Source organism: Zalophus californianus, chromosome 3 (assembly GCF_009762305.2).
Source record: "Zalophus californianus isolate mZalCal1 chromosome 3, mZalCal1.pri.v2, whole genome shotgun sequence".
Taxonomy (NCBI): domain Eukaryota; kingdom Metazoa; phylum Chordata; class Mammalia; order Carnivora; family Otariidae; genus Zalophus; species Zalophus californianus.
This window is the reverse complement of record NC_045597.1, coordinates 99,634,543-99,658,725: the sequence shown is the minus strand read 5'-3', so window position 1 is coordinate 99,658,725 and position 24,183 is coordinate 99,634,543. Positions and strand designations below refer to the sequence as shown.

At 42.5% G+C, this 24,183-nt stretch overlaps 1 protein-coding gene across 1 annotated transcript in view; it reads left to right on the top strand.

The window, feature by feature from the left end:
* Positions 1–24,183, top strand: part of NCKAP5 (NCK associated protein 5) — an 878,246-nt gene that overhangs the window by 805,484 nt on the left and 48,579 nt on the right. The window contains 3 exon segments of the mRNA XM_027590996.2: positions 17,218–17,532; positions 20,394–20,530; positions 23,553–23,685. Coding sequence (XP_027446797.2) covers positions 17,218–17,532; positions 20,394–20,530; positions 23,553–23,685 — 585 coding nt within the window.

Sequence of the window (24,183 nt, the reverse complement as noted above, 5' to 3'; positions counted from 1 at the left end):
GTAGCAGAAAGAGCTGTTGACTTGGAGTGAGAAGACATGACCTTGAATCCTGGCTGTCCTATGTGTACTTGTTTCCTGAGAGATACAGGCTGCCTGTTTGTGTTCTCATCTGTAAAGTGGAGATTACCACTGAGGCATAGTGTTGCTGTAAGATTCAATTGAAATAACGACTAAGAAAGAATACAGCAGACATTATGATTGGCTTCCCAATATTCATTTCCACATCAAGGGTACGATGTTATTAGGACACTTTTGGTAATTTTCCCTGCAAGCAATTGGCCTAGGAAGCTAGGCTCTGGGCCAGTCAATAAATGGCCGTCCCCAAGTGACATGGATTGGTCCAGGAATAAGCTTGTGATCTCATTTGGCTAGTTTTTAGGGGACAGAGTGGTTGGAGATGCAGAGAGAAATCACACAAAGAGCCAGCTTCTCTTTTCCTCTAGACTTGGGAGTATACAGCTGATGGGTATGGAGCCACTAGACCCAGCTCCTACTGACATGAAGCCAAAGCTGACACACAGGATGCACAGAGCCAAGACAACTGCAGGGGAGGGGAGACAGAGGCCCTAGATTAAGGCAGCCCTGAAGCTTGCTCTACTTCTGGACCATGAGCTAATGCATCCTACTGTTTAATGTGTGACTTTCCACCCAAAGCATCCTTGCTGATTCAGAGTGCTTGGCAAACTGAGGACAGAAGACAATACTAGAATCATGTAGCCGTCAGCCCTGCAAGCTTTGTGGTTTGTATAGGCCTTGCTCCCAATCTTGGCTCTCCTACTTGTAGCTATATGACCATGGGCAACTTTATTTACCTTCTTAAATCTCTGTTTCCTGGTATGTAAAATGTGTTCACTGCATATTTTATCATGATCTGATGCAAGTAAAGCATTTACCCTGTGGTAAACAAACAGCAAATGTTGTTATGCTACGGAAAGATGAGGCATGATGAAGGTCAAATGCATTTCCACAGGGCATGTCCATTTAGTGGCTCTGGAGAGTCGGGCACATAGCCAGAGAATCCAGGGGTCTGTGCACCACTCCCCAAGCTAGAGAAGTACTGGCCTATATAGTCCCCGGCAGGCTCGATGATACTGGGGACCTCCACCCCTAATGGGAGGCAGGTTAATGAATAGAGTGAGCCTGAGCTTTGGAGTCAGACTGGCACTGTCAGGTGACCCTGTCTCCTCAAAGCTTTGCTTTCCTCCTCTGTCAAATGCGGATAATAGTCGCTACTAGCCGGGAGAGTTGAAAAGATGAAGAAGTAAATAAAGCCCCTTGTGTGCTACCTGATCTGGGAGTAAGGAATAGCCCCAGTTGTGCTCCCTGGGGACTTCTGAAGACCCTTCCTTCCCAGCATCATGTTCAGATTCCTCAAAGGAGAATTCAAGGTTATACCTGGGGAAAGCCCGGTTCCTCTGTTCAGCCATGTTCAATCAGGATTGCACTTTTGTATTCCAGTAAATCTTTATTGGCCAGCTGGGCATATAATACTTAGAATCAGGTATATCGAGGTATAATTCACATACAACAAAATATACCCTTTCTAAGTATACTGTTCCATGAGTTTTGATTAATGTGTACAGCTGTGTAACCACTACCACAATCAAGACATAGAACATCTTCTGAGTGCCTGGCTGGCTCAGTCAGAAGACAATGTGACTCTTGATCTCGGGGTCATGAGTTCAAGCCCCATGTTGACTATACTGATTACTTACTTACTTATAGAAATAAATACATACATTTTTAAAAAAAGATATAGAACATTTTCATCACCCCAAAATATTCTCTTATGCCCCTTTACATGAAATCCACTTGTACCCACTAGTCCCAGACAACCACCAATTTGTTTTTATCACTATAGGTTTGCCTTTGCTAGAATTTAATGTAAATGGAATCAATCATATAGTATTTGGGGTTTGCCTCTTTTAATTAGTGCAAATGCTTTTGAGAAACATCCACATTGTATGTATTCACGGTTGTGTTTTTGTTTCTGTTTGTTTCATTACCAATTGGTATTTCATTGTCTGAATATACTATAATCTCTTTCTTTGTTCACTAGCCAAGGAACATTTTGGTCATTTCTAGTTTGAGCTATTATCACAAAGCTGCTCTTAACATGTGTGTAGGAGTCTTTGGGTGGACATATATACTCTTTTCTCTTGGGCAAGGGTGTTATTCCTGGGTCACATGATGAGTGTATGTTTAACTTCACAAGAAACTACCAAACTGTCTTCCAAAATAGTTTTACCATTCTGTGATCCTATGACCAATGTATGAGAGTTCTTGCTGCTCCACATTCTGGTCAACATTTATTATTGTTGGTCTTTTTAGTTTTTAGCCATTTTCATGGGAGTGTAGTAATATATCATTATGATTTTAATTTGCATCCCTCTAATGACTGATGATGTTGAACATCCTTTCCTATGTGTATTTAACATCCACATATCTCCTTTGGTGACACAGGCATTCAAAATTTTGCGCAATTTTGTACTGAACTGCTTGTTCTGTTATTATTGAGTTATGAGAGTTATTTTTATTATTTTCCTTTGTTCTTCCCTGATTAGCCTGGCATTGCCCGGGTGTCCACATTCCATTTTGGCCTCACACCTAGGGTTGGGATCTGGTTGGGGCCACATCCAGGGCTAGGGTTACAGGTATAGTCCTCAAGACATTAGGGACCAAGTCAATGGCAGGGCAGCATCCTATCCTGAAAGATGAGTTGAGGGCTAGCTGTAGGGTATGACTCGGGCTTCGGGTTTGGCCTCAGGGCTATACCCCTAGTGTTGTTGAGTTTCAGCTTTTGGACTAAAATCTTGGTCTCCTGTACCAGCCGGGGGCTGCACGGGGCATGGTCTCCTCGTGTTCCTGAACGATTAGTCTGGCATCGGTCAGGTGACCAAAACCCATTGTGCTCTTAGAACTAGGGTCCTGGCACAGTTATTTCCACAGCCAGGGCTAGGGTAGGGTTATGGTCTGGGAGGTGGTAAGAGTCGATTGGATGGCAGTGTGTACACCTGCATGGGTCCCGAATTGAGGTTGAGCGATAGATAGGGTGAAGCTCAGGGTTTGGGATTGCTATCTGGGACAAGGCTCTCTCTGTTGTGGAGGGTCATGTTTTTCGCTAGAATCCTGCTATCAGCTCCAGCGTGGTGATTGCCCGTGGCATGGCTTGCTTTTGTGTTCCTGGAGAATTTGTCCTGCATCAGACTTGAGTCCCCAGTCTGGTAGTGCCTCTGACTTAGCAGGCGGGCCCGGGTAGGGCCAGAGCCATGCCTAGAGTTAGGGTGAGAATCTGGGAGATGGTCAGTCCCTAGCCGATGATGATGCGGAGAAGTGCCCTGAGAGCCGAGTGGAGGGCTAGCATTAGGATGAGCCTCTGGCTCCCGATTTGACCTCAGAGAGATGCACCTTGTGTTCCCGAGGTGGAGGTTTTTCATCAGAATCGTGGTGTCCAGCACTATCCCCAGGGGTTTCGATTCACGCGGTTTCCTTTGTTCTTCCCTGCTTAGCCTTTTTTTCTGCCTTTTGTATTATTTTTTGTGATTCCCCTTTATCTCCACTTTCAGAGTATTAGCTGTACCCCTTAGTGATTGATCTAATGTTTAAATGTAGTCTAATTACCTCTTTACTTTAACATTATCTGTCCTAAATAATGTATCACAGTTTACTTCCATATAGCTTCTGCCATCCTTTATGCTATTGTTGTATTTTATGTGTACATATGTTAGAAACCTTGCAATATGCTTTTACATTTGCTTTGGTTACTTATCTTTTAAAAAGATTAAAAAATAGAAATATATTTTATATTACAACCTATATTTACCATTTCTGGTTCTCTTTACATCCAGATTTATACCTGATATCCATTTTCTATCTGCTTGTGAAAATACACTTAATATTTCTTACACTGAAACTCCTTTGAGAGTAAGTTCTCTGAGATCTCTTTATTTTTAAGATTTATTTATTTATTTGAGAGAGAAAGAGAGCATGAGCAGAGGACGGGCAGAGGGAGAGAGAGAGAGACAGAATCCTCAAGCAGACTCCCCCCTGAATGAAGAGCCTGTTGCAGAGCTTAGACCTCTTAGGACCCTGAGATCATGACCTAAGCCGGAATCAAGAGTCGGCCATTTAACCGACTGAGCCACCCAGGCACCCCTCAGCTCTTATTTGTTTTAAAAGTATTTCTTTTTTCTTTGATTTTTAAAATAATTGAAAAGTTGTTTAATTGAAATTAATTTTATAAGGTTAATAGGTTCTGGGTTTTTTTTCCACTCAGCACTTTAAAGATGTTTATCTACTATCTTCTGGATTATGTAGTGCCTGACATAAAGTCTACTGTCAGTTTTATCATTGTTCTTCTGTAAAGTATTTTTATTCTCAGTTGCTTTTAAGATTTGTTGTTTTTTTTTAAGATTTTATTTATTTATTTGACAGAGAGAGAGACAGCGAGAGAGGGAACACAAGCAGGGGGAGTAGGAGAGGGAGAAGCAGGCTTCCTGTGGAGCAGGGAGCCCAATGCGGGGCTCCATCCCAGGAATGGGGATCATGACCTGAGCCGAAGGCAGATGCCCAATAACTGAGCCACCAGGCACCCCTAAAATTTGTTTTTATCATTGATGTTTAGCAACTTAATTATGATGTGCCTTAGTGGGTTTTCTCCATGTTGTTCTGGTTGGAATTCATTGAGTCTCTTAGATTTGGGATTATAATTTTTATCAAATATGGTACATTTTTGGTTATTCTGTCACATAATTTTTCTTCTCTTTTTTTTCCTTCTGGGAGCTCCAAGTACGCATATTTAAACTATTTCATGTTGACTCCAAGTTCACTAATGCTCTGTTTATGCCTTTAAGTCTTTTTTCTCTATGTACTTTATTTTGGATTGTTTATATCCTAATGTCTTCAAATTCACTATTTTTTCCCGGCTCTATCTGATATTTCTGCTGACCTGTTATCTGATATCACTGCTAATCTGTTATTAATCCTATATAGTGTATTTTTTCTATTTAAATAGGTTTGTTTCCTGTCTATAATTTTCATTTGGGTATTTTTATTAGTCTAATATCTCTTAATGAAGTTCAAGTTTTACTTTATATCTTTGCACATACTTATAATATCTACAGTATTTTTTTAAAGATTTTGTTTATTTTAGAGAGAGAGAGAGAGAGCGAGAGCAAGAGAGAACATGAGCTGGGAGAGAGACAGATGGAGAGGGAGAGGCAGACTCCCCGCTGAGCAGGGAGCCTGATGTGGGGCTCGATCCCAGGACCCTGAGATCATGACCTGAGTCGAAGGCAGATGCTTTACTGACTGAGCCACCCAGGTGCCCCCTATCTACAGTATTTTAAGGGTTCTTTGTTATAATTTCATTATCTCTCATTTCTTCTGTTTCTATTGACTGATTTTTCTCCTGAAGATGGACCATATTTTCCTGTTTTTTGCATGCCTAGTAATTTTTACTGGATGTCAGAGATTATTAATTTTATGTTGTTGAGTGCTGGATTTCAGGATTCCTATGAAAATTTTTGGACTTTGTTCTGGAGTGCTTTTAAAGTATTTGCAGATTAGTTTTATTTTTCAAGGCGTACTCTTTAGTTTTGTTCTGACAAGTCCGGGGAAGACTTTATTCTAGATAAAATTTTTCCTCCTTACTAAGGTTTGACCTTTCTTAGAACTCTACTCTATAGTACACATATTAGAAAGCCTAGCCTCCCTGAATGGTGGAAACAAACTATTTTCAGCCTTTGTGAGCTCAAGGAATTATTTAACTTAGTGCTTCATAGTAATTGTTTCTCTGACATCATGAGTTTTACCTCAGGCATGTTCAGATTAGTATATAGCCAAAAACTATAGGCACACCTCTGCTTTTATCTTTTCTTTCCAATATACAGCCCTGCAAATTCTAGCAACTTTGATACCCGTCCCACCCCACCCCACAAACACACATGCATATATTTATCTCTTCAGTTCAACAGGATCTGCAGGCTCCGTGTTCCTTCTCTCTGTGTTTCAGTCTAGAAACTCATTAGAAAGGTTACTGGGGAGATTGTAGGGCTCACCTCATTTGTTTCCTGTGATTCTGAGGTCAAGTTCTATGCTGCCTACTGTCCAATATCTGAAGATAGTGTTTAACAGCATAGGTGTATTCCTGTTGCAGTTAATCCTTAATGGACAGAAGCAAAAATCTCTCTGTATTTTTGCCTATCTCCATATCCACTGGTCTGTTGGATTTCATTACTTCTTTATTATCTTCCTGTAAAGACAACCATGGAATATTGGTGAGTGGAGAGTAGCAGCTGAAAGGGAAAGATAGGCTCACATCAACTTCAGCCTCCTCTTTACCCATATTTCATCTGCAGTCACATAAAAGAAAAATAAATGATCCTTAAATATTCACTTAAAATAGATTACCTTATAATAATTAAAATCCTGAACCAAGCAAGTAAGGCATGTTAGAGTGAATTAAAAAAAAAAAAAGTTTAGGGGTGTGAAGACTTGGGCTTTTTCCCTTTCTGCATATAATTTAAAAAATCATTGAGACTGATTAAATATAGAGACGAATAGAGAAAAACACCTATGAACTTTAAATTTTTATATTTCTGGAGGCTTTCTTTAAATATCTATAACTGCAGTAATATGAACAAACTAAAATAATTTGTAATTTTAGAGCATGTAAAAATTTAATATAAAAAAGTTAGGGTAATAATACATAGGCTGCATTGTAAACATGCCTAATAAATTCTTATCTGTTGCTAAGTTGATAGATCTGAAGCTCCCCACGCTTCTCTGTTTTTATACACTTCTTGCCAAATCAAACTGTTTTGAATCTCTTCCTGCAGCACCTTACCCCCAATTTATTTTCTTTCCTCCCTTCCCTCAGTTGCTTTATCAAAGCAGATGTTATCCAGGCAGGTGAAATGGAGAGAAGAGGCAGTAGTCCATACAATTCAGAAAACCTGACATGGAGTAAAAAAGATTTGGAGAGATAAAATTACTCGTAATAGCCATCTACGTCTATCAGATTCACCAGATAATTGTTTAACTTATCACTTCCTTTTGGCAAGACAGATAGAGATGGAGTGGATGCATGCGAGAGGGTAGATCGGTGAACAAATACAAGGATGACCCTTTGGGACAGACATGCTGTACGTCCTCCAAGGGGAAATCGTGACTTACTAATTTGGAAATGTAATCTGGGAACATTGTAAGTCTGTGAACAGAGGAGAATCAGTAAAATCATTTGTTTAGATCCTTAACATTGCCTTTCATAAGCACCAGCCCAAAGTATTTGAAAAGAAGCTACAAACAAATAGCTAAATGGTAATTAGATTGGGAGGAAAAAAGTTGAGGTTAGAGTAATTTTGTCATGGATAGAGAATGAGCAAAGATAACAGGAAACAAGATGGAGAGATAAGTTGACATTTCTTCACATAGAAAAATGGTGCTCATAGATCAGGGCTGGAGCCAGTGTGATTCTACATTTTTATGGTACTCTAGCAAGTTTTGCTACTGAGAGAGTACAGTGTTGTGTTTTATCTTGTTGTTTAAGTTAGAAAAATATCAAAGTAAAAAATATAAGACTTGACATACGGATAGGAAAGTAGTCAAAGGGTAGTCATTGCTTTGTGGGGAGTTGGGAGGGATATGTGTGCATGCTCATCATCAAGGACTTTTTGACCTAAAGCAACAACTCCCAAAATAAGATATAGGAGTCTGGGATCCAAGTCTGTTCCTAGATCAGCTGACCAATCCGAACAAGTGCTGGCTATTAAACCACACTGGTCACATTAGACTACTCTTCTGTATCACAGTAAATATTGCATACAAGTCTGGGCATTGTTTTACACGACAAGCGTAGTAGCATAGCATGACATGAAGGAATTATGTGAAGATCTCAAGATTTTTCAGTCTGGAGGGATAAGAGAATAGAGATCTTATTAACATTTGTAAAATCAAGAAGGGTTCAGAAAGTACATAACGAATCCCAAAATTCTAGACCTAGAGCCACCCTCAGAACCTTAGAAGAGGTTGTTCCAGTATCATTGATAGGAAGAAACACATCTTACAGCAAACTTAAGGAATCCCCCCCCTCCCCTTTCAGGGGTTTTAGCAGCTGGATATGTAAATAAATTCAAGAAGTATTTCTATGAATTCATGGTCTACATGGGCATTTGACACACATTTCTCACCTTTTCCAGTTTATATCCTTAAATCACATCCCAGCACAATATTGTATGTGATGCTACTATCAGACACAGAGTATTTTTTTCATCAGATACCAACCCAACCTAAGGTGGCACATCTTTTATATTGGTTTAAATAACTTGTCCTTCATCTTTACAGAGGAATTTCATGGTCCGGTTTTTCCTTTTAATTTTTTGTCATGTTACTTCCCTATGATTTTTTCATATTCATTCTCTGTGTAACAGTGTACCAGACCCCCAATATCCAGGTCTTCCTTTATATCAAAGAGAGCACAGGAGACTGGAAAACAAATTTACATTCTTCTGTACACTATTCAAGTCTCAGAAAGCTTAAATCCACTTGGAATTCAAAGACTGAGTATTCTCATGCACTCCAAAGCCATCAAATTGAATTTACTCTTCCCAGAAGGTCATCTTAATGCCACAGCCAAAAGTACCCAGTGGTTGTGAATAAATAGCCAATATAGTCATTTTTGACGACTTTGAGGAAGCCACAGAGTAAACTTAGAATGTATAACCTAGATGTAATTGATGTGGCTTTGGCAACAGGCTTATTTTTTTTAGCTTGTTCCAGCCGTACAGATGAAGAGAAGGATGTGCAAATAAAGAGATCTGTTCTCCCATCTGTGGCTTAAGTTTCTGGTGCCAATACCACACGTAGCTTAAAGATGTTTAAGAACCTGGAGAGAAGTCATACAAAGACTTATTTATATGACCACTTGCATTAGAAGAAAGCATGCCAATTAGTAATATGGCATGGATATTAAGCACCCATACAAACACCCTTTCTGGCTGGTGAGTCATATTGGGTCCTTGGTGCATTTTTTGGCTGAAGCTTGTGATGAAAATGCTCAAAGTAAAAAAACCATTTGGATTTTAAAATTTTCTCTTTTCCTAGGATTTATTAGTTTTGAAGAGGAAAAAAAATCTGTGGTTACTAAAGTAGTTTATTTGAACCTCTAAGAGAGGGCAGATCACTGCACAGGAGCAAGTACAACTTTTCAGGACAGATGGGCTGTACCTTTGCTAACTGAAAATCATGGCTTACTAATTTGCAAATGTTTCCCGAGAATGTAGTCAGTCTGTGAGGAAAGGAACATCAGTAAACATCATTCATTTAGTCTTTTTAAAAAGCTTTTCAGGGTGCCAGCTCCGAAATGGATTTCTTGAGAGAATGGACTCCATCTTTCCTATGCACGAGGTGGCTTGCCACCGCCTCCAAGTATGTTGCTCCATATTCACAATTGCTTATTGATGATGACAATCAGCTAGCCCCCAAAGAAATGGTTGCCAAAAGGTAATCGCTTAGGAAATAACCACAAGATAGTTGTTCAGTGAAGTAGACCCCGGTGTTGCAGTAGAATACTAACCACGCAGATGGATGTTTGGTTTACCTTGGGTTCCATGACGGTGTATGTTAGGGCCCCCCACCTTTCCCTGACAACCACTTGGGAAAGCTTCCTGAGCCCCTGCTTTGTCACGAGCACTATGCCAGGCTTATTACAAATGAGCTGTCATTGTACATGCTTAGAATAGTTTTCAAACCCTGTTGACACACAGCCAGCAGCTAGCCACGTGGGTCTTCAAGACTTGTCTTTCCAGCCTATTCTTTTTGTTTGTTTGTTTGTTTGTTTATTTTTTTATTGTTATGTTAATCACCATACATTCCATCATTAGTTTTTGATGTAGTGTTCCATGATCCATTGTTTGTGCATAACACCCAGTGCTCCACGCAGAATGTGCCCTCTTTAATACCCATCACCAGGCTAACCCCTCCCCCCACCCCCCTCCCCTCTAGAACCCTCAGTTTGTTTTTCAGAGTCCATCGTCTCTCATGGTTCGTCTCCCCCTCCAACTTACTCCCCTTCATTCTTCCCCTCTTGCTATCTACTTTTCTTTTTTCTTAACATATGTTGCATTATTTGTTTCAGAAGTACAGATCTGTAATTCAACAGTCTTGCACAATTCACAGCACTCACCATAGCACATACCCTCCCCAATGTCTATCACCCAGCCACCCCATCCCTCCCACCCCCCACCACTCCAGCAACACTCAGTTTGTTTCCTGAGATTAAGAATTCCTCATATCAGTGAGGTCATATGATACATGTCTTTCTCTGATTGACTTATTTCACTCAGCCTAACACCCTCCAGTTCACTCCACATCGTTGCAAATGGCATGATTGCATTCGTTTTTATGGCTGCATAATATTCCATTGTGTATATATACCACATCTTCTTTATCCATTCATCTGTCGATGGACATCTTGGCTCCTTCCACAGTTTGGCTATTGTGGACATTCCAGCCTATTCTTTTTTTTTTTTTTTTTTTGATTTTTTTTTTTTTTAAAGATTTTATTTATTTATTTGACACACAGAGAGAGCGAGAGAGAGAGAGAGCGAGAGAGAGAGAGGGAGAGCACAAGCAGGGGGAGCGGCAGGCAGAGGGAGAAGCAGGCTTCCTGCATGAGCAGGGAGCCCGATGTGGGGCTCGATCCCAGGACCCTGGGATCATGGCCTGAGCTGAAGGCAGCGGTTTAACCAACTGAGCCACCCAGGTGCCCCAGCCTATTCTTTTTTAACTTCCTTCTTTTGAATATTCAGAGTAACTTAGAACTCAAGTCAGGTTTTCTCAAGCCTTTCCTATCTAATGATCTCTTTGGACAAATACGTTACCACCACCCGGAGCTGGTGTTTACAAATTCAAGCAATCACAGATTTGTGCGATAGGATCTGTGAGAAAAAGTTTGAGACACTTTAATCCGTAGAAGAGAAGGCTGAGGGGAAAATCAGCAGCATTTTCCAAACACTCAAAAATCATTGCTAATTCAGACTCCACCAACTTGGAAATTTATATTAACTGAAACAGTGCTGGAAATAAACTTTCCCCTTTGCAGCTATTTTTAAAGATAACAGTACTGTGTGAAGAAATAATATAAAACAAGTTTGGAACAATCCACTTGAGAGAACAAATTGTTTTAAAAGAGAGAAACTCACTGTTTTGCATAAATCCATGTAAGATGTGACCAAATAATCTCATCTACTCACTACAAATGGCCCCCGGGAACTGGACTCTGTAAGAACTTAGTTCTTACTACTATGGGCACTGATGTGAAGTGGGGTTGCCAGCACTCAGCATGGCATTGAGAATCCCCGAGGACGAGGGCCAGGGTGATGGTGCCATTCTGGCTTCTTCTAGACCTGAGACCTTCTGGCCAGTGATGCTTTGCAGGAAGTGGGTGGAGGGCAGGAAGACTGAGAAAGACACCAAAACACCATTCCAGGAGATGTCCTCATCTTGGTCACAGACCAGTGCTGTCAGGGCTTGGAAGTATTAAGAAATTGGTCCTTAAAATATTCAATAATTCTGAATGATCTTATCCCTCCAGCTATCTGAAATAATGAAGTCTGACCATACGTGAAAAATAGCTCTACAGAAGAAGGAAGTCAGCTCTTTTCTTTTGTTGCCAGAGTCAGAACAAAAGGCAGCAGATTGGGATTTCAAAAGGAAAGCTTCATATTCACTTTGATTTCAGGAAGCATTTTCTAAAGACTAGAGCTGGTTTTTTCTCCACCTGTTCTCTTCATTATACTCAGTGAGAACTAACTATGTGTCAGGCGCTGTGCTGAGCATTCGTGATGGAGAGTAAATCAGTTCCTCGATCAGCCTGCAGTTATGATCAGTTCTGTCAGCACATAAGCACCATATTGTTGAAAAAGGACAATATAGAATCAGGAATGGACTTATATGGGAATATCGAGGAGATAAAATCCAGTCTGGCCCCAGGATGCCTACAGTCTAAGAACATTTGTTTAGAGAATTGTGCTATTTTTTGAATGATAGCTGTGTGTCTATTCCAGGCATCATGCTATGTTTATTAGGTGCTATGTTTCTAGTCCTCAAAGCACCCCCAGGATGAAGGCTGCATGCTCTAATTTTCAGATGAGGAAACTAAAACCTTCTGCCGAGACCCCTGGTACAGGGAGCATAAGTGCTAATGCTCATTGGCAAACTGAGTGGGGATTTTTATACTGTGCACCCTAAGTTAACAGTTGACAAATCCCCATTGGAAATGCTTCTCCAAAACTTCTTTTTTTTAAAGATTTTATTTATTTATTTGACAGAGAGAGACACAGAGAGAGAGGGAACACAAGCAGAGGGAGAAACAGGCTTCCCACCGAGCAGGGAGCCCGGTGCGGGGCTCGATCCCAGGACCCTGGGATCATGACCTGAGCCGAAGGCAGACGCTTAAGGACTGAGCCACCCAGGCGCCCCTCTCCAGAACTTCTTTTCTGCCACCATCCCATGCAAAACCTCACCCTTTTTGGCTACTGACCCACTCCTGGGCTGCCCGTCTCCCTCTTAGGCACAATAACTTCCCTCTGTACTGAAGCTTCAAGGCCAGACAATATTCCTCATCCAAGCACTCTGAGAATTTTCCCAAAGAAGGAGGGCCTAGAAATTTCTGTATCAATTTCTAAGAGACCATGAAAGTATCCATCTCCTTGCCTGCTGGAGATCTGCAAAGTGATGCATTTGAGGTGTGAGTAAAAGATCCTGAGTCCATCCTGTAAGAAAGAGATTCCCTGCCATTCTGCTGCTGATGCCCTGAATGGATCCCAGGGGCGGGTGCTAGGATGTGGAGCCCTCGGCTCTCAAGTAACCAGCGTTTGCCTCAGTGAGCTACATATTTTCTATGTGTGCCATGACTTTAAAGGACTGGGAAGCACTGCTATGAGTCATCCAATGAAATGTGTAGGGCTTGTCGGTGCCCATAAGTGAGAGAACGTAACCTTGAGGGAGTGAGAGAGAGGGAGAGAGAGAGAAGGCAAATGGGACAATGAGAAGTAGGTGGGAGGACTGACCAGGGTCAGAGATGTGTTTGGTGACCTTGGAAGAATGAGACCCGGTGGTCCATCCAGAGACCCAACCCTGGAACTCATTAGCAAGGCCCTGTTGGCAGCTATTCTCATGGCCACAAATGTGAACTTATACTTGTCGAGATCAAGACTGGCAATTCATTCGAGATGCAAGGTCAGCTTGCCACTTTGAACTTTGTTCCTATCACAGCCATTTAATTATTTTGTGAGTTCTTAGAATTCTCTGAGGAAAAAATAAAGCTGGCTTCAGAAGTACAGTATCTAACACTTTTTCAGGTTACAGTATTTTTATGAACTGTGAGAAACTTACAGCACCTTAAAGAAACTACATAAAGGGGCGCCTGGGTGGCTCAGATGGTTAAGGGTCTGCCTCCGGCTCAGGTCATGATCCCAGGGTCCTGGGATCGAGTCCCGCATCGGGCTCCCTGCTCCTTGGGAGCCTGCTTCTCCCTCTGCCTCTCTCAATCTCTCTCTGTCTCTCATGAAAAAATAAATAAAATCTTAAAAAAAAAAAAAAAAGAAACCACATAAAGAAGGTGTCAGCATTTTCAATATAAACTCCCATTTCCAAAGGTTTATGCAATCTGGAGAAATTTGCTTGAGGGTGAAACTTGGCATATGGCGCCTGAGTCCCTGACTGTCTACATCTCATTTCATAGGTACTTACAAATGAGTTCTTCAAATTCACTACATTTGGCACCTGTAATTTTTAGAAATAAAAGAATGGCTTTAATAGCAGGTGGTTTGTGAGTTTAGTGTTAAGAGCACAGAGTTCTCAGAACTCAGGAATACCAAAAGTCCTGTTTTATAGAGTCTGGTAGGACAATATTATAAAAGGAAAGAAGGGGAAGGAAAATAATTTAAGGGGACAGAAATCAGAAAATGTCAGTATTTTCAGAAGGGGACTGTCCTTGGCCTGCCTTCATCATTTTTCCTACCCTACACCTCTCCTCGCCTTATTTCCTACCTTGTATTATAGACTAAGCCAGCACATACAGGGCTTTGGGGGCTGGGACTTTTCCCCCAGAAAATCACTGAAGAGGCAGCCAAGAATCTCATTTTGCTTTTTGAGTCTTCATTTGAGGGGACTGGATTCAGAGCTCTCTGAGCCATCAAATACTTGGAGGGGAAAGAGTTCTTAGACAAAGCCAGAAAAACTGCCCTTGGAGGCAATGCCTAGCATCTAGTCCAGAGAGCTGCGATTAATGCCAGAGAACCTTGGCATGGAAGTCTACGGATCAATTGAAGAAGGCAGAGGGAAGCGATACTGAGCAATCATGGTCCTCAGAAGCCATGCAGATCAGGATGTGCAGGCATCCTGCATGGGGGCAGCAACCATGCAAATACAGGGAACATTAACAGTAGACTCACACCTCAGGATGGGGCGCATGGGAGCCAGCTAGAATTCAGGCGCCTGTTCCAATTCCAAAGGAGAAGCTGAGTGCCTTGCCTAGGAGCAGGATGGGGGGGTGGGCATTCTGTGAGCTTTCTGTTTCACAATGCTGCCTCAATGGCTATTAACTGAGTGGACCCCACTTCTGGGTTTATCTGTACTTTTGGGAAGGATCAGGATAGTTTGATGGTTAAGAGCCTGGTCTTTGTAGTGAAGCCTGACTGGATTCAAATCCAAGCTCTTTATCTATACAGCGCATGGCCTTGGGCAAGTTACTTAATGCTTTTGAGCTAGGGTTCCTCATTTGTAGATGGTGATGATCGTTCTTACTTTATAAGGTCGTGAAGATGAAGCCATAACTCCAAGAAAGGAGTGAAGTCCTAGTGGCTGCAATAAGCAGCCAAACTTGATGATTCGTGTCCACAAAAGGGAAAGAGCTCCCCATGTCTTATCCTGGTGAGCACGCTTTAGTTGGGGGCTACGCTATTCTGAAGGTGCTGGGAGTAAGTTAGCACGGGAGGCAGCCTGGGGCATGTGGGGTCTAACACATCTCAGCTGTTACAGCCTGAGTCAGCTTCCCGTTGCCAAACACTGGGTCAGTTCTGATGAAGACCCACTTGCTCCTGGATGAGACCAAAGTACTTCAGCCTCTTAGAATTGCTCCAAGTACAACACATGGACATGCTAACTCTGAGGGGTTTTATATTTCTAGGCTAAAATGAAGAAAAGACTTTGAAATCTGAATAGCAGGGTCCTTCCTTTGGAACTTTCCCGGCAGTGCCTCCCCATGCAAAGAGCTGCTCCTTTCTCAAAAAGGCCCTTCTGTAACAATCAGGTACCCTTAATTGAGGAGGAAATGAATAGAGAAGATAATGAACCATCTTTGAAGCTGGTTGAGAGTAAAGCTGGCCTGGTGGAGGCCTTGAAATGAATGGAGCTAAGGCTTGGCCCTCATGATCCTGAAAAAGAAAAGCCCACCCCAGGCCATCACCATATGAATCAGCGCCCCCCACCCCCACCCCGCAGTCCCGGACCAGAGTCTGAGATCCCATGGTGTAGGAGGCGGCTAAATAAGAGAGGGTATCTGCATCTTCCCACTCAATACCCCTTTGAAAATGGAAGCTTCTTCTTTGATAGGGACTTCGTCTCCCTAGTGCCTCCAAAACCAGCACCAAACCTACTAGAACCTGTAAGAGCAAAGTCTGTCTGCAGCCCTATCCCCCCCACACACCTTTTTTTTTACCTTAGTACTAGGAAATTCCCAGAATTCTACTACTCACTTGCAGCAAAGCAGTTTTGCGGAAGAGGGTAGGGAATGGACAGGTTCGGGAATTCTGATACAAATTGCTCAGCACCAAATGAGATTGTGTAAGGAAGGCAGTTACGGATAAACTATCCACCTACCAGGTACCTGCTAACATCTGATAAATATGCTAAACATAGTGCGTATGTCACTGTTCATTATTTAACTCTTTCAGCTGCCTTTCACAGTGTGTTCAGTAGCGTTCTAAATTCTAGAGATTGGATGGCGAACATATTTCTATCCTCACAGCTATCCCATAAGGAACCTGAGACCTACAGAGGTTGAGAATCCTGTGTCGGGGTTCGTACAATAGCTATTGGCAGTTCCCACTTTCCAAGCCATTGTTCCATAAAGCACCACTAAAATGTTGGCTGTTGAGCCTCTTGATGCAAAGATTATGTCATATTCTGTTATATTCGCCACCATGCCCAACAGGGTACTAAGTCTTACTTAGTCTTAGAACCATAAGATGCTGATACAAACTTTACCAAGGATGTTTTATTCTAGGATTATCATATAAACAGGAGACTTTGGGGGTGACAAGCCAATCTTGGAAGTTGTCTCCTTGGCTTGGATAAACCATACCACCATTTCAGAAATCAAATATGCAATAATTTTTGCAGATATTGTATTTTTGTCTGTATTTAGCGTTTCTTAAAGATGAGACGCAGCAGAATATGTTACACATGTGTGGTGAAATCAACTCGATTTGTTTTAGGGATATCTGGGAGTGACGAGAAATCCAACAGGTACTGATGGGTTGTGTCACTGCGTGAAGTGAGAGGGAAAGAGGCAGTGGCTCTATAGTCTTCTCAATAAATTGACTTCAAATGGCAGTGGGGTCAAATGAAACCCCACATGATAAAGTGATAGTATCATGGGTAAGGGACCTTTTGGGATGACCTTATAGCATGTGAATTACTTGCCCTTGCAGTTAAATTGAGAGGCCAGAGACTTAGTTGACTGTCAAGTGGATGATAATTCATGTAATAGATGCATAATTACCTTTGTTAGGACATCACTTCAATGTGTTATGTGTGCTCATTACTCATCGTATTTCGGTTAATAAATTTCACCTAACTGGTCAAAGTCATATGATTCCCAATTGAAATAATGGTGACCAAAAATAATTTCTGGTCTCTAATGACTGTTTTTGTTTCTTTTTTCTGTGATAACTCTAGAGAGCCATCCAGGGCATAAGTACATGTGATTCTTAATGCCAGTAATGGCTGCCTTACCTCATATTATGTGAAGGGAGTATTTCCACGTTCAACTAAATGTCTGTTTGATGCCACTCCCTGGAAATTTACTACCCCATTAATAGTATTTCTTCCTTCTAGATATCCCCCTTCCTCCAGATCAGATACAAATCCTCACGATCATTTTTATCCTTTTATGTGAGCCTTCTCTAATCCTCACTATGTTATTCTGTCTAGAATCCAACTGCCTGATGAGGACACTGGACAGTGGGATTGGAACCTTCCCACTCCCAGACTCGGGAAATCGCTCCACAGGGCGGTACATATGCCACCCAGACTCCCCAGAGGACACTGAGCCCAGCCTGTCTCTCCAGCCAGCACTTTGTGCAGCTTCTTCCATCAGAGCTCAGACCCTTGAACGAGAAGTGCCTTCCTCTGCAGACAGCCATGCCTCTGCAGATAACACCATCGTTCATTCCACATCGGACCCCATCATGACCGCCAGGGGGATGCGGCCTCTTGAAAGTCGCCTCCCCAAACCAGCCTCCTCAGGTAAAATGCCTATGACCGTCCAAATTAGATTGTTTCCACACCAAAATAATGCACTTGCTGACAAAAAATGGAAAACAGGCAGCAGAAGAGATTTCCACCAAGAGGTCAGTCAGTGAACTCTGCCTGATGGGAATGTAGATGCGTGAAAATCCCTGTACGTCCTCAAACAAAAAGTAAAAAGACATGTGTTAAACATCATCTACTCTTAGTATTACGGCACGGGATATACACACACGTAAAGGAAACAAGCACGTAAGCACAGGTATATGGACATATATATTGATGAAGAAAAAAAACCGCACAACATGCACATAGGATTTTATCTTTTAAAACCTAACTCTGAATATAGACCAGTTTAGGCCCGAGACATAAATTTAGCTGAAATGTTGTTTGCCCTCTAACCAGCAATGTAGGTCTTCTGATATGTTCCTATCCTGCTCAAATATATTTATGTGTTGAACTATAAAAAACTTAGTTTGATATATCAGCCGTAGGTTGTGCATTAAATGCAATAGAGTGGAATGAGCCCCCTCGCTGAGATGCACCACCCTTCATCACAGTCAATTGAAACAAGCTTCCATGATTAAAGATAGGACTAGGCTAAGGGTCAGAGTTTTTTCATTGTTTCCTCCAGATTGAAAATATTTATTGCAGCACAGGATGACACTAAATAATTTTTAACTTGCGTAGCTTATGTTGCATTTATGACATGCATAAGCATCTGAACTAGAACTCGAAAGACTCTCTTTTATGATTTGATGACTAGAAAGGAGCCGCAAGTAGAAATTATACTGTCGGCTTTTGAGAAATTAGAAAAAAAGACTTTTAATTAAATATCTTCAAATAAATGTGATTGAGCTGTTCTCACGGCTGAGTTCTTCATACAATAATACCAACTACCATGAATGTTTCATCACAAACTTCTGCTCATTCCAAGCCAAGGCTACATTTTAGAAGGCTGTAATGCATATTATTTTTTAAATAAATGCATTGTTAATTAATGACACAGCCTCCAGAGATTCAGGGGCGAAATCTTAGTTATAGATTATGTGCTCCATGCTTGAATAGTCACATGTGTGACCTCAATTCAGCGGCGGGCTGCTGAGTAGACTTCATGATTAAACACTGTCATTATAACAAATTGAATAGAAACCACAAGCCTTGAATTGCTTCATAAGAAGGCGATTGGAAGGAGATTGTTCTGATCTTGCTGCTAATATTCACCACACTGGTTTTGGAGGTTTGTGTCTTAATTAAATTGTCATGAAGGGATGTAAAAAAAAAAAAAGGAGTATACGGTAGAGAGTGAGGTCAACAGAACCACAGGGTATAGTTTTGTCCCCAACCCCGCAGCTTCCAGTCTGCCAAAGGATAGCATCACTGTGGTCCAGACGCAGGTCCGCCTTTCCAAGTCTGCTCTTTTCTCTGTGGCCAACAGCGACTCACTGGAAAAATCAGGGAATGGAGGAATGGCCGGAACAAAAGGAAAGGTCACTCCTGCTTAGAGGAGTCCCTTCCTGTTTCATGCGTGTATTTCAATTTTTTCACTCATCTGCATAATCAAAAATAGAAGTAACTGTACCAGTCTCACAGTGCTGGTGAAAATACAGTGACTTCGCTTCTGCTCACAAGCAAAATGCTGTTGAGAGGCTCTCACTGCACGTCCTGTTGGTAATCACTGAGGATAGAGGATAATAACAGCGATTCTCCTTTCTGGCAGGAGGAAGGAATTCACTCTGCAGGTTAATCTACTATTAAGAGTAAGGGGGGAACTTTCTTTAATCATTCCCTGCTAATTACACCCTTGCTACTCAGGGTGTGATCCGTAGGCTAGCATCATCAGGATGGCCCCGGAGCTTTTCGGAAATGCAAAATCTCAGACCTGCACTCTAGACCTTCTGATTCAGACACTGCAATTTAACAAAAGCTCAGCTGCTGCATAGGCACATAAAAGCTTGAGAGTACTGCCCCGAAAGATCTTTAAGAGCACAGTTGCCCAGGGCACATTCCGAGTGCATTGGAAATGACCATAATGGGTATTCTAGGAAAATAAGTGTTCCCTGTCCAAGTATGTTTGGGAAGGGCTTCTTCTTCTTCTTCTTCTTTTTTTTTTTTTTAATTTTTCACTTTATTATCACAAGTTAAGCTCAAAAGAAGCACGGGGAGGGCGCCTGGGTGGCTCAGTTGGTTAAGCGACTGCCTTCGGCTCAGGTCATGATCCTGGAGTCCCGGGATCGAGTCCCACATCGGGCTCCCTGCTCGGCGAGGAGCCTGCTTCTCCCTCTGACCCTCCCCCCTCTCATGTGCTCTCTCTGTCTCTGTCTCTCACTCTCTCAAAATAAATGAATAAATCTTAAAAAAAAAAAAAAAGCATGGGGGAAAGATCTGCTTTTGAAATCAGGCAAGCTAACATTCTCAAAATATACTTATACTCTAAATATGAATCCTCAAAAAAGATCTGGAAAAGACTTTTCTCTCTAAATTTATAGTATTGTCTTCAGAATAGCGCATATTATATAGGGCTTCCAGTTCTAATCCTTTCTTTGGACATTATGACAATTTTCAATAGCACAATGGAGGCTCCGAGAAGTGCTCCCAAAAAGGAAACCTGTTTATTATTTGATGCTTAACACTATTTGAGGAGTAATCGGTGTTTCCCAAAGGGTTTGCTCACTGACCCCTTCCTAACATGAAAAGTCTATCAACATTTTGTGGAAAAGTTTGCCTTCGGTGGGATACCCAGCTTTGACTGTATTTGGACTTTTTTTTATTATTTTTTAATGTCTCCCTCACTCCCCTCCCTAAACTTGTAAAGAGTGAAAGGAAGCAGATTGTGACTTCATGTACATTTCCTCATTTAGGAAAAATCAATTCCCCAAAGCAGAATGAAGCAGAGCCAAGGCCCCAGACCTGCTCGTCATTTGAATATGCTGAAAACACAATCGCAAGCGAGCAGCTTCCAGACTGGGGGGTCGAAGACCCCACGGCTGAGACCCAGGTAAGGGGGGTGGCTGACAGGAGGGTACCCTCCACCTATTGCTCCTGATGGTGAAAAATGACCTCCTTGAACCTTTTCACGAAAGATACAGTTTTTGAAGCAAATTTGTCATTCGCTCAGTGAATAAAAACAAAAGCCCAAGGCTCACCTTCTTCCCTGCATTGTTAAGGAACACCATGGGTCGCTGGGAGGAATTGAAATGCTTCCACAAATCTGTCCCTAGATTCTTGAGGCATGGATGCTCTGCCCAGATTAGATGTTACAGAATGGGCACTCACTTTCCCAAGCCGTAAGAGCACGATTGAGAATGATTTAATGATACTTCTTCATTATCTTATTCTTACTTTAACCTTTATACCTCGTTCCTATGAGACAGGTAAAGGAGGTATAATTATACCCCAGAGTGGTCACATGACTTCCCAGTGTCAGTGAGACGTGCATCTCTTCAGCCTCTACCGTTTTTGCTATGAGATCTTCATCCACCCTGACATGGCAGACATAGGCTTCCTGACATGTGATTGGACCTAGGAAGTTGTTCATGGCTCAGGGACGTTTCTATCATCCCTCGGGGTTACTTGGTATTCCCTCCTGAGTTTCCTCCTATTTACCCCTCCCAGCTAGTTACCTAGAGCCATATTCAGCCTGTTCACTATTTCCCAACTTGTCCCGGGTGGGCCCCCTTCAGGCTCTTTCTTGGCACCTGGCAGTGAGAAGGGAGGGAAGAAGAACATACGGATCAATTACCAGAGCTTCCCCACCCTTCCTTAACTCTTCTCACTCCTGCTGCCTTTGTCTCTTCCAATCTTGGCCTTAGAAGCCCCAATTGCTATTTCTACTAGAGTTTCTACCAACTATGATGAGAAAATAACCAGATTAGCCCGCATCCGGGGTCACCCACAACCAGTGGGGCCGAACCCTCTTTCAGCCTTTAGCATCTCAGTATGGAGCCATAGACAAGTAGGGAAAGAAATATTCTCGAGGCCCACAGCCTCAATTTACAGCAGACAACACAACTCCAGAGAGATGCTGGACCATATTCAGGGTCCTTACTCAGGAGTCGGGACTAGAACTCAGCCCTCTGAATTCCATGCCTGACACTCAGAATGGCAGCCTCTATAAACAGGAGCCTAAGAGGCAAAAGAGCAAACCAGTATAGTCTATCCGGCCTTAATTTAGGCATAAAAATGTTAAGACTCCTCCAAAGCAGTGGTTCCCAAACATGAGTGGACATCACAACCACCCAGAGGGCTACACATCCATGCATGCCATGTCCGATTTTGTACTGATGAGCTGACGTCCAAACATTTCTAACAAATTCTCAGGTGATGCCAGTGCAGCTGGGCCATGGAAAATACTTTGAGAAGCACTGTTCAAAGGACTGTATGCTTGCTTTAGGAACTGGAGAGTTGAGAAAACCCTAAAGACACCCAGAGTCAGAGGGGAAATCGTTCAAAAACAACAGGTCATGACCGTGGCAAAGGGGGTCAGGCAAATCCAAGAAAGTGAAAATAATAATAATAACAACAACAACAGCTGAATGCTGGCCAGGTGAGAGCTGTTCCACTCCATGTAATGGCAAGACACTCCTCACCCAACATACACGCCCAGCAGCAAAGACCCCTCTCTGGGGTTCTCTCCCTCATCATCCTGCCCCACCTCCGCCCACGGGAAAGCTCACTCTGATTTGAGAGTATCACCGCTGTGGCTTGGAACTTAGAAGCCTGCTTTGCTGACGGCCAGGGGGAGAAAGTTGGAAGCAAAAGTTAGCTTACATTTCTAGCACCCAGCACAGTGCCTGGTTCCGTTAATGTTTGTTGAATGGAGGGGTGAAAAAAATTCATCTCCTACTGCAGAAAATGTCGCTGGGGCCGTACTGGAACTCTAGACGTGGGGCTCCCCAAGCACCCCAGCCTGGAGACTCCTCATCCTTCATGGACATCATCCTTGCTGGACTACCAGTATCCCGTGTATTGAACTCGGTACCCCCAGAGCCTAGCACTCCTCTTAGCAGAGAATAGGCACTCGATAAGCATTTGTTGAATGGGTGAATGGATGAGTCAACGAATAAAGGAATAAAGAACTACATAGCTGCTTGAACGTATAACTCCAGATGAGGGGGTTTACATCCTAAAATGTGTTTTATAATTTCCAACCGAATGACACCCTCCCGAACAGACTTGAGAGGCTCATCCCCGATACATCTGTACCTGAACTGTCTGGGATGGCTGGGGAATAATAAGCTCTAACAGGGTAGCCCACAAACCTAAAAGACGTTCTTTTATAATTTTATACACAGAATTGCAATCTTAGTTCTAGTATTCTGATTCTGTGCCCAGAGTGGGGGCGGTGGGGACTGTTTATACAGCATCAACCACCTCAGCAATTCCTGACAGGACTTTATTGCCACACCAGTAACAACTCGAGGGTCAGGCTGTGTGTACCTGTGAGCAAGAGGGGAGACGGAATCCCTCAACCCATGAACTTTCAGTTGATTCGAGGAGTATTATTGGGTTAGCAATTGCGTACTTTCCTAAAGGCTCCTGTCCTTTCAAGGGATGGAAGGAAATCGTAAATTAGGCAAGCATTTCTTCTTTTGTCCTTAAGGTTGATTCTTTCCATACTCTCTGCTACTTGAAAGCCAGTGATGAGATCAGTTAAACAAATAAGCCATTAGGCTTGGAACAGCAGCTCATAATAGGCACTTGAGAAAAATAAGACCCCATAAAGAAGTGTACAAAATGCAGAGGAGGTAGCTGTGAGGACTTTCCTGTACCTGGTACAATGGCAGAGTGGTCAATGGCTTCATTAGCGCAGCCCTGCTTCTACAGCTCCGGTAATTGAGTAGACTGGGCCAGCTCCGTGAGACCAGGAAAAGCAGGGTTGTTCTCGGGGGTGGCGCAGTGGAATGGAATTCTGCGCGCCCAGTAATGGCCCGCGATGAACCGTGTCCCATCCTCTCAGGATGTTCTGCCCCATTTCGACTTGCGTGAATAATCTTAACGGTCTCGTATTACTTATTTAGGACAAGGTACCCAGAATGTGTGCGTACTCTGCTGGTGGTGGCAGTGATAGTGACAGTGACCTGGACTATGGAAATAATGGTTTTGGAGCTGGAAGGGGCAAGTTAGTGAAAGCAAGGAAGAACGCCACCCAAGGTAACTTAACGGGACACCTGGACATCCGGGGCTCCTCTCTCTCCTGGAAGCCGCTGATTTTGCCTTTCACTGTACTCTGCCTCCACCCCTACCCTTGACTTTACATCTTAGCCCCACATCTCTCCTGAGATCTAATTTTCTGGTGTGTACAGAAGATTGTCTATGCGCATCAATTTGTTTCCTGGTATAATCTTCATGACATCTCAGTGCAGTCTGTAAGGATTGTATTTCCAAATCTGGCATCTCCCAAAAAGTCTCCAATTGAGTTATCTCAGTAATAAAGGAATGATTAGAAAGATAACTTTGTTCTTAATTACATCTTCTGGCAAGTTAAATCATCCGTTGAGCCATGGATGGAGTCTTCCAGGCTTTTTGCTAATATCGTGCTGTGTAGCTCTGCACCTGTGAGCCATGCCGTTATGAACAGGTCTGTTTATGAAGTTCAAACTCGCTCACTGTATTTTCTTTTTGAATCAGAATTGGCAGCAGAAGAACCGT